General features: G+C 28.1%; 1 protein-coding gene across 1 annotated transcript in view; it reads left to right on the top strand.

The window, feature by feature from the left end:
* The first annotated feature begins 1,211 nt into the window (after positions 1-1,211).
* Positions 1,212-12,319, top strand: part of LOC111640927 (ribosomal protein S6 kinase beta-1-like) — a 71,030-nt gene continuing 59,922 nt past the window's right edge. Inside the window, exons 1-2 of the mRNA XM_023387016.1 lie at positions 1,212-1,401; positions 6,696-6,733. Coding sequence (XP_023242784.1) covers positions 1,312-1,401; positions 6,696-6,733 — 128 coding nt within the window. The 5' untranslated portion in view covers positions 1,212-1,311. The remainder of the gene's footprint in view (positions 1,402-6,695; positions 6,734-12,319) is intronic.

The following is a 12,319-nucleotide window of genomic DNA, read 5'->3' as shown; positions in this document are numbered from 1 at the left end:
ATACACCTAAGTACTCGATGAAGACTAAAACTTCTCCCTCTCCCGCCCGCGGGAGAATTTCGAAAAATCCCTTCTTAGTGTGCATTCTCATGACATACCCTACTAAAACGCAGATAAAAACAAAAAATCGCATCTAAAATAGTACAGTAGAAGCCGTTGTTCCGGTTAAGCCTTAATGCTCTCCCTCTCCCCCCCACTTTGGAATTTCGAAAAATCCCTTCTTAGTATGCGTTTTCATGACGAACCCTAACTGTGTACCAAATTTCTGCTCTTTAGGTCCAACGGTTTGCTCTGGGCGATGATGAATCAGTGAGTCATTCAGTCAGTCAGGACAAGCAATTTTATATATATAGATTGCTTGTCGTGACTGACTCATTCACTCACTGATTCATCATCGCCCAGAGCGAACCGCTGAACCTAAAGAGGTGAAATTTGATACACAGTTAGGGTACATCATGAAAACGCTTACTAAGAAGAGATTTTTCGAAATTCCCAGCGGGGGGGAGAGAGCATTAAGGCTTAACCGGAAGAACGCTTTCTACTGTACTATTTTACATGCGATTTTTTGTTACGTTTAGTCTTCATTAAGTACTTAAGTGTATTAAATTAGTAACATTTCAGACATTGTTATAAATATTTTTATATATTTCGATTTTTTAACCAAATGTTCGAACCTTTTTAAATTCGAATTTGTTATTGCATATCAGTTTGATTATAAAACGATTGTAAACGTTCCAGAAAATTGATCAAATTGAAAATAGTTTGTTTGATTCTCGGCAATTCTCATCATTCTCGGTGGTAGGGTGTTATATAACAATTACTATGGTTGTTGAAATACTGAATATAAATGGGGTTTGCTTGCAAAATCTCCGCGGGCGAAGTCGCGGGTAACGGCTAGTATCACATATATTGAAAAAGATGTACAATATTCCATTTCATTAATACAGTACTTAATCATTTCAATTTTAATAACGTTTACTTTCCCGGCTGTCATATATAACAGAGTGAAAGTATGGCGATCGGTCAAAAATGACCCCCTCCCAAGTTTCTTACATTTTTGGACTTATTAGCATCTTAAATCATATATTTAATTTTGAGCAAGAAAGTAAAATTTAATATAAATTACTTATGCATGGGAAATTAATTTATATATTAATTTAAAACTATTTTTAAAAAAATATACTATATGACGTCACGTAGAATCATACGTCAATCACCAGGTGGAGATAGTCAATCGACGGAAGAGTTTGGATGAACGGAACATATGCGTTGGGTTAACATCTTTTCAATGTTTGGAAAACAGATAAAGTTATGGCTGGAGTTTTCGATTTAGAATTGCATGAAGCCGACAACGTCCGAGATGAAGGCTCGGACGACGATGCTATAGATGTTGATGATCAAGTAAGTAGTGGGTCAAACTGTATACCGTATTAGGCCTAACGCTAAATCTAATTACTTTTACAATTGATTTTGATGTGTTTTATCCCATAAATAATCCTCAAGTAATTGTTTATTACATTTAACCAACTCGAAAATTGCCGAAAGCTATCGCAGAATGGCCATTTGCATTACACGGCTAACTGTTACTTTTACAGTGAAATTGATACAATTGGAATAGGAGAGAATTTCATTTATGTAACCAGCAAATACATATGTATGAGCTTTATTGTAGGATTATAAAGGAATCTAGATGTATATTAATCTGTTAAAATCACATATCAATAATGGAAGTGAAAATATATCATAATTAAATAGGTCAACTATATAGAGCCAAGTTATTCAAGCTTGTTATTAGAATATTATAAAATTAGTTCCTTTCTTTGCATTTTACAGTAATGAATAATAATAGCTGTACCAGAATATTAAAGTTTAATTTTGTTGTAAGAACATTTTCCATTTGGTTGATATTGTATAACAGTGAAAAAACTTAAATTGAAATTATAAATGTGTCATAAATCTGAAAATGAAAATTAATTCCAGGTGAATCATTTGACAGTTTAAAAAATTAAAGAAGATAGTGTGAAAAATTTTATCAATGTCTAGTACTATGTTAGATCTGAAATGGAAGTGTGAGCTTTTTGATAGTTTTCCAACTTCATGTAGTTTATTTGGAGAAATTTTTCTTTTCTGGATTCAAATATTCCATGTATAAAAACTTCTCCATTATTTTTGAAGTATTCTATTTTTTCAGAAATTTGTATATACTATATACTAGCATATGTGCCTGTTAAATTTCAATTGGTTAAATTTTTCTGTATTCTTTTTTCATACATAAATATGGAAAAGTGTTTGTTTTTTATCATTGTTGTTATAATTTTGATTATTAAACATATGAATGAAACACAAAAATGAACAAAAAGATTAGTATGACACCAAAAAATGAATCATAACTACATCATATGATAATACCATATTGAAATATGAAGATAAACAACTTAATGTAAATAAGGTTCTCTCACCTCGTTTGCTATTTCTCCTGTGCTATGGAATGGGATGTCTCCTGTCTATAATATTCTGTGTAATGAGGCTATTATTTAACCTATCTACATTTTAATGTTTTAAAATTATTTTATTTACATAATTTGTAGTTATAATTATAAATTCAACTGTGAAATTATAAAACCATTAGGGATTTTAATTAATGATTTGATTAGTTTAAAATGTTTACTTCCAGTGTTAATTGATATGCAAATTGTCAATTTTTCATTAGTTAAGTAGAATTGTTTGTTTTATGCTTCAGACAAAATCATTTTATAATTTTACATGAAAATGTTATACAGAAAATAGAGTTTGCAGTAAGAATATTTGGTTAAATTGAAAAATATTGGACAACAAATTTGATTGTAGGTAGAAACTCCTTTAATACTATAAAAAATTTTTACTTTAAATATAAGCAGAGAAAATTAACTTTATATGTAAAAAATTTTAACTTAAACTTTATACTTAAAATGTTTTTAATTTATTAATTAAACCCACTGCTGGACATCAATAAGATATGTTTATAGTATCTCACTGTCTCTCATCCAGGATGGTTTATTATTAGCTATTTAAAACATATATTTAAAAAAAAAATACTTAAAAACTTAGAAAGTAAATGAATGTACAGTACATAAATGAATGACCAAGGTTATGAAAAACTCTGATAAAAAATAATAGCAATTCAAAAAATTGTTTTTTTATAACTAGAAATGACACTATGGGCAGATTGCCTAGACAATCTTTCTTAATCTAGTTTACAGTAAAAACAGTGCCTAGTCACATGTGCATTATGATACAGTTTAAACTTTGTTACAAAGATGCAAAATTTGGAGCCACTCTAGGTATAATTATACATCTGGGCCCTTAGTCTTGAATTTTTCGTGTTGTACTCAAACTGACGTCATTGAATTCACTCGTGTTACTATGACTCACATAATCGGTAGTCTCAAGTTAGACTCTTCGAGCGAACTCAAAAGGCGAGCAGAAATACATCATACTCACTTGGTTGTGTGTGTCATTAAGCAAGATGGGATTATTTACAATGCATCTGGGTTTGTGACTATAATGAATCGACCAATCAACTTAACTGTAACAAGTTGTAAACAAATCAACGTGAATTACTTTACACATGCTACAGTTAAAAGTTGTCTTATAGCAATATAGTATACAGAAACAACAATATAACAAATACAAAATGAAAATGTCCAATGTTTTATTTTAAAAAATAAGCGAAGAACAAAAAGAAATATTAGTAACATATGTAGAAAATAATAAGAAAATGAATGCTGGAAAATTCGACAATAAATTTACAAGAAAAAGACAATTCGCTTTATGGAGAGAATTAGTTGAAAAATTAATTGCGTGTGTTGGAGCTAAAAAATCCATTATGTAATGGAAAATGTATTTTAATTTAATCCTTTCTTCATATAGTTTTCTTCCTTGATCTATTTCTTAAACTGTTTTGTCTATTAAGAATAATAATAAATAAATAATCTTTTATTTATTAATCAGAACTTAACACTTCTGATTAATAAATAATCTTAATATAGTGTCTATGCTTTTAATAATTTATACATATAATTTATTATCATTTTAATACTCTTTTTCGATGAATTAGATACTTCTTTTTATTTTTGGAAAAATTTGCTGTATAATTTTATCAATTATGAATTAAAATCTTTTTATTAGTATTGACTTGACACGAAAAGAAATGTCATCTACTCGTGGTCGAAAAATTCATTGTCTTCTCAAACAACGTCTTTCGGCTCTTTTTCTAACTCTTTGATAGCGATAAGAATTGCTTATCCATCAGCCATTTTCACTTTCGTGTAGCGATCTCACATGCTCGACTCAACGTGAGTAGCAACTCACGTGGTGAGATGGGAAAGCACGTGAGTTAGACTTCGAGACTACCAATTTGACGTTAGAGTGTGAGATTGTACCACGTGACACCTTCAACACGTTGGGAGTTGTAACACAAAAAACTCGAGACTAAGGGCCCTAAATGAGATGGTTGGAACCTTAGGAGCAAAAAAGTCAAAGAAAGCAAATTGCTACGTGTAACCCTCTGCGAGATAAGCCGCCAAAATCAGTTGCATGCAATCAAGAGTTGTGTGTGTGCTTTGCTAACCTGCTTAGAGGGCAAGCTCCACACTCCCTAAAACTATATAATATCAAGTATTTCTCAATCAAGTGGGCTACTCAAAGCCAGCAGTGTCACATTGGCTAAATTGTTAAATATGATAGTCTTAGCAATACAAGATAAAATACTGAGATACAAGTGATAGTGAGCACTAAAGCACATGAATACATGCGAAGCATGAAGAATAAGTAGTAGTACTGATACAAAGAAAAACTGATCCTTGGAAGCAAATATTTTGTGAAGGGTCACATACACAGTTATGGTTCCTTTGAGTTGTCTGCTTGTACAGGTCTGGGGGGTGAAAATCCCTCATTCAGAGTTCACATCTTATTCCATTTAAACAAACTCTGGAGAAACTTTGGTTATTACATTTAACTGTTTTGGATTTTATGATTCAAGATGTGAAAGCCTACTAATGATCTTTTCTTGAAATTTGATGTTATTTTTTATGAATTAATTTGGAAAAAATGTTTTTTATTTGAATTCCATGATTGTATAATTTTAAAATTTAAAGTTTATTTATAAATCATATAAATATGTTTAATCATTAAATAAATACAGTAAGACCCTGCTTAACACTGATTCGATATAACGTGGTTTGCTCAAAGCCTTAAAAAAGCTCAAAATTTACTCTGATTTAAATTATCTCAACATTTCATTGATTCATACATAATACGATTATTAATGAACGTGAACCAATCAGCAAAAGATGGCAAAAAGGTGTACTTTCTTTAAATCTATGTTTGTTTGGTGCAATTTTCAAAAAAATGTAATATCATGATGCCATAAAAAGTATTGACTTCGCTTGGCAAGAATTAACTGATAAATGCACGAATGAAGTGTGGAAGTTATGGCTGAAGGTATCCAAGAATTCTCAACAAGAAGAGCCTATTGCTGTATCGTTAGGTTGACAATTTTGTCAGTCTAATTGATATGGCAGGACTAGGAGATGTATATTGAGGAGTTACTGCAGATTTCTAGTGAGAGCCTTACCAATGGCCACCTTCAAGAACTGGCAGAAGAAGGAATTCATGTAGAACTGGAAAATAGAGATTCTAAAAATGAAGAACCCAAAAAATTTCTCTTACAGATTTCCTTAGTAAAACTTTGGTAATGATAACCGAAATTGTTGATTAAAATGATCCAGATTTTGAAAGGAGTACAAATGCAAAACAAGGAGTTTTGGATGTGATCTTCTGCTTCTGATATTTGCTTAAGGAAAGAAAAAGTGAAAAATGAAACTTTACGATTTCATTGCATAAAAACAAGAATTTCAGAAAAGTCAGGACCTTTGTCACAAAAAATGAACTTTATATTTCTGCATGCATATGTTTGTGTTGTTTAACATATATTATTATGCAAATTAATATAAAAATAATTTTAAAATTAAAGTAAAATCTGTTTATTTTTGGTCGTTTGTTCACCTATTCCTATTTATTCTGTTAAAATGACCTCGTTTAATGATGTTTTACTTAGCACTTTGTCGTCTAGGAACGCATCCCTTAAGTTAAGCAGGGTCTTACTGTATATTCTTTAAATAACGGAATTTGCATTACAATTTCTATTACTTGATGATTGTAGTTTGTTGCATTTAATTGTGATCAATTAAAGCAAAACATGAATTGAATTAAATTTTTCATTATTTTTGTTTTTAGATTTTTGTGATGATAGTTATATCATATATTTTTCTTGGGCTAAACTACATTTTTGATATTGAAGTTCATTTTTTAAAAGTAAAAATTATTTGAAAATTTGTGTCAATAAAATTATATATGTATTTATATATATACAGTATATAATTATCATTAAAAGTATTTATTTATTCAGATTCAAATAGATAAATATATTATTGAATAGTATTTGTTAGATTAGACAAACTTTGTTATCAGATTTTAAAATATATTTGTTAATATTTACATTTATGAATAAGAACAAATAAAGAATTAAGATTTTATTTGAATATAACATTTCTTTAAATTTTAAAGAAATGCAATAACATTTTTTTCTTTTTTAATTTATTTAGATTGTAAAAAAAAATATATATATATATATATATATCTAAATGTTTTTTCAGAAAATGAATGGTGAACCAGATGTAAATTTGATTTTGAAGTAAGTAATTCTTCACATTTTTTATTTAGAAATAAATGATCATCAGATATTTCTATGAATAATGAATATTCAAATTGAATGGTTTTTTATATGTATCACAAAGTATTGAAACAATAATATGATTTTCGGTTCTAGTAATTTTTTAGTAATGAATAGGATGATTTCATAATTTTCTTTTTTGTACATGATACCTATAACTATGATTTTAAGAACAAATTTTATTAGGTGCTAATAATAATAAATGCTCAATTATTGGTATTTATTTAATAAAATTTTAGCTTTTATATCAATACATAAAGTATTCAGCTTTTGGAATTACTCTTATAACAGATAGGAATATTCAATAGCCATTACTGTTGAGATTTGAGTTACCTTTATAACTTATTGCTGTTAAATCAAGTGCTATTTTTGATTATTGAAGAAGAAAGAAAATCCTTATCTTAGGTGCAAAGAAATTTAACTGGATTGAAAACATTTGTTTTAAATATGGTTTGTATTTGAATAGTAATTATATCTTGTCCTTAAAGGTTGAAGTAATAACCACTTTCAAATAGTAGCCATAGCTACTATACAAGGATTTCTGAAAATGTAAGGAAACAATGTAAAATTAATAAATACCAGGAAATATGGTAGCTAGGTATCATACTTATTTAACAAACAAACTTTAAATAAAAAATGAATTATGTAAAATGTACTGTGAAGTACAGCTGTGTTTGCACATTAAGGTCTTGTAGTCTTTGAATTAAAGTATTTATAAAATGTACAATATATAGTTAGCTGTGTTTTTTTAATTATGAATATTTTTTTATTTCTGGTTTATAAAAAAAGTAACACTTACTATAAGAAAGATTACAGTTACATTTCAAGTGTAATTTACTTTAAAAATTAAACTTTTATAAATAAATATTCAAATACTTTATTAATAATAAGCATCAAATGTGTACACCAAATGTTCAAATGAAATATAACCGCCCTCAAATAGTAATTGTAGAGAAAATATGCAGTTTGAAATAATTATTATTCAAATAAAATCAGTATAAGATTTTTCACTACTAAAAAGGTGTCTTTTTTTTCCTGCTGTCAGTGAATGTTTTCAGTTTGATTATGAAGATATTTCTAATTTCAGATTATGTTACTTTATGATTAATTGGTACCTCAACTTATATTTAAATATGTGATAGGTTATAGCTTATGATACTGTAGATACATTTCAAATTTGACATTTTCTAGTCCAGTCATATTCATTTATTATATATAAAGTAAAACAAGTCTCCAAATTTTAAATTAAATAAAGATTATATAGGAAAATTCTAATAGTTTGTTTGTATGCAAATTTCTTTTAATTATAAGAAATTTGTAGCTTTGTTCCATATGAATGATGATAAAAATATCAAATTTGAAAATGAAATCCTTATTTTTTGATACTGTTTTATGTTAGTTAAAATAAAAACTTTATATGCAAACTGAAAACTATTGTATATACTTCGTAAAAAATTATATGAATTTTTTATGACATAAAAAATTAAATTATATAATAAATTTAATTTTATTTGTTCTGGATACTGTAGTGCTATGTTTTTCAACTGCCATTCTACAGAAAAATATTTGACCATACTGAAGCTAGTGTAATTGATTACTGGGGACACTTAAACAGTAATATAGAGTTACTATACATATTTTATTCCATATAGTAACTCTAGTTAAACATATATAAGCTTAATAAATAAGCATAATTTATAATTGTATATAATTATTTGGTCCATGTAAAATTATCCTTAATTTTATCTGTCTGAAATGAGAAAAAGGTTAAAAAGATTGCTGTATTGTATATAAATTGAAAGTATATAGCAGTGTCTACTGGTACAAAATATATAACAATGTCTGCAATATTCAAAATGTATAAAACTTATCAAATTTTGTGAAAACATAAAAATGTCTAGTAATTTTGCACCTTCTGGTTCCATAGGTGTTGGATTAACAATCTTATATTGTAAATAGAAGTAGTAAGGAAGTCATCTTTAGCTTCAATTTTGTAGCAAAATGGTGGAAAATAATACTGCTGTATGTAAACAAAACATTACATGGTTTAGCTAGGGGTATCTTTTTAATGTATAAATTATTTTAGTTAAAATTCACTTTATAGTGATAAAAAAGCAAGAGTTTATCTTACTGCATTGTAATTATCTAGTCATGTCTAAATTGTCAACAAGATTGACCACGGATCAAAAACAATTTTGAAAAGTTTGTTTTGTCAGAAAGACTATAAATATATATATATAATAATAGTAAACGCAAGAAAAAAATTAGAAAAACATTTTAATATGAATAATATCTATAGATTTAATATTTGAAGGCTACCTGGGCTTTAGACAGATTTGGGTTGAAGATGTAGTCTACATGGCTCTTTGCAGGTAAGATTGTCATAACTCATTCATTTTAAGGATAAGTAGACAGGTGTGTAGGTTAAATAAAATAATTGTCATTGTTATTGATTTTAAGGAAGCTGTGTATAGAATCAATAACATCCTACAACATGGGTTTGAGAGTTGATTTCTTAGCTTTTATTCACTATAGAATGTTAACATATGCTAAAATTGACAATCTGCTTTTGTGTTTTCCTGAGAGTCATAATATAGAAAGAATTAAATTATCAAAAATTTATGAAGTTTCAAGACACAACTGTAAGTAAGAATGTCTAATATTAATAAATAAATGATGGATTGACATATATAAAATAGAAGACAATTAAAAGTGATGTACAGTTGTGTCTTTGGAGTTTCTGAAGAAAATTATGGAGATGAATGTGTGGCATATAAAACACATTTATGTAGTAGACAGAGAATTTATCTTATCTTCACATTTAATAAAGCAGTAAGTTTATTGAATAATTGGTGTTTAGATACTCATTAAAAATTATTAACAAATGCTTAATCGTAGATATTACTAGAATCATTTAAATTCAAAGTTTGAACCTTATAAAATTGCACTAACCTTAAACTTTAGCAGGAAACAGAGTAGGCCCAATATTAATTAAGGCACTCTTTAATGAAATAGAATTAATTCCCCATGAGCAGCAAAAAGAGGTCTTAAAAATCATCAGAACAATTCAGTCTAATTATCAGAGAAAAAGCAAGCTGCATTGGCTTTAAAGACTGGAAAGGCATTTCTACTGCATGGAAAGCGTTTTTGAACTTTTGAAGGTTGGGAGCTATCTAGGGTTCCTGCTTTAATTTTACTTTTAGTATAGTATAGTCTTAGTTTTAGTATATCTCTGTATTTTAATTTTAAAAAAGTTAAAAAATTTGTTAAAAAGAATCCATTGGAAAATTAAAATCTGTTCCTGCAGTGGAATTTTTAAAACTTGAGAATTAGAACACAACAGTCCAAATTTCGAATATTCCATTTTTTTGCTCTTCTCATCAGAAGACTACTGAGACAACTGGCTTTTGAAAGTCTGAAAATGGTGACAGCTTTGTTTCCTGTTGAAGTTTAAGATTAGTGCAATTTTATTTAAACCTTCAATTTGAAGAATAGTTTGAACTTTGATTATTATAAACTTCTAAATTCTGGATTATTTCAGATTATATTTTAACTAACTTAATTATCAGTATTGTATTATGACAATTATCATACATGTAAAGATATCTTTAGTAGGCAAGGAAAGTGATCAATGTTAATTTTATTATTTTAAGTATATGAATGCTGATTGGTTAACTTTCAACTCCATCCCTAACCCTTGTTTGGTGAATATGGTCATAAGTCAATTTTATTATATTTGTTGTCTAGTATTAAATTTATTTTTTGAACTATTTTAAATGTTAGATATACATACATAATAGCAATTGGAATAGCAGAAAAATTCAATGGTTATTTATTGCCTATAGATCAAATTTGATTTTATAGTTAATTTACAGTATTTTCTTATCAGACAACCTGCAGAAAATGTGCAGGTTGTCTGATAAGAACAACCTGCACATTTTCAGACAACCTGCAGAAAATGTGCAGGTTGTCTGAAAAGGTTTACAGATTTTTTTAATGGATGCCCATTATGCAACAGGGGGGTTATGTGCTTATTTTGATTCTAGAATTATGAAAAACTTAAACTGCTTTTCTTATCTGAAGTCATTGAAAGTGTCTTTGGAAAATAGAAAAACCTTTGCACCTTGGGCATAGATTTGTTATCTTGATTTTTTTCGAATTCTTCACATTTATTCTTTTCCTTTAATTTAATTTTCTGTAAGTCAGACTGTGCATGTACATTATTAGACATTCTGTTTTTAAAACTTTTTGTATTGGATAGAAAACAAAATAAAAGAAACTTATCAATAGGTTTGAGTAAACTGTCATATTTGAAATCAGAAATTACTGGACTTTACTTTTATGAAATGTTAGTGAATGATTTAAAAGAATCTGATTTTCCTTTCATACTCATGTATTATGAAATATCAAATAGATAGACAAAGAAACATTTAGATGTTACGATATATTGGTCATGTCAATATGCAGAAGTAAAAATCCATTATCTCAGTAAATATCTTATGGGGCATGCTGCAGCACAGGATATTTCTTCCAATATTTTCATATCCATTTATGATGGCAAACTTTCATTGAAAATTTGGTCATGCTAGATAGTGATCAATTTTGTCTCCAGAATCACTATTGAATCAAATAAACTTCAACTGCCTGGACTTGCAAACTTAGGAACATATTCCTTACATATTGTATTGTATACAAGGCATTTTGAGAAAAGCATAATCAGATATAGGAAGGAAACAGTAGATTTTATAATTGATTTCTATGATTTCTTTAAATTTTTAAAGAAATCATGTTTGGTTTGAATACTTCACAAATGAGAAGAACTTGGAGTAACTCATTTAAAAATTTTTTTAAGTATGTGGAGTGTGGGTGGCTGACATTAAGTCCTGCAATAGAGTGTGCTAACACAGTTGCCAACTCTGGTAAAGTATTTTCTCTTAGACTAAAAGAAAGATGCAAAGATAGAAGATAATGCCAGATACTTTTGTATCAGCAGATGTCTAAAATATGTCTTATCAAGTATAGGCACAAATACATTTTATTTTTTTAACTGTGACCAAACTGTTTAATAAGTATCAATCTCTCTTTCAATGAAAAGAATTATTGATTCACATTTTGTATGATTAAGATGAAACAATGAAGCTGTTTGCAGGAAGATTTTTCAAACTGAAAATCTTACAATGTTTCTCTCACTTACTATCTCTTAAACTATCAGTTTCAACTTTGAGTATGCAGAAATGGAAGTTGACAGTAAGACAAGGAAAATAGTAAAGAATTCAAACATAAAAATTTGCATTATCTTACATAAGACAATTTTATAGAAAGAAACATCATATTTACCAACCTAGCCATTTGGAAAAGATGATACATTCTAAAACATAGTAGATGCTTACTCCCAGAAAGTCAATAAAAATCTGGTCATGCAACCAATACATGAAATATGTATCTGTTCTAGCAGTGTCTTATTCTACTGCTGATGAATAGGAGTTTTTCAAAGTTGATGAAAAATGGTATACAAAGTGACTTGTGAGCACTAAGATTGGCCTTACT

This window comes from Centruroides sculpturatus, unplaced genomic scaffold (assembly GCF_000671375.1).
Source record: "Centruroides sculpturatus isolate CEXI.00-Female unplaced genomic scaffold, Cexi_2.0 scaffold1320, whole genome shotgun sequence".
NCBI lineage: Eukaryota > Metazoa > Arthropoda > Arachnida > Scorpiones > Buthidae > Centruroides > Centruroides sculpturatus.
This window is presented reverse-complemented; position numbering and strand designations above follow the sequence as displayed.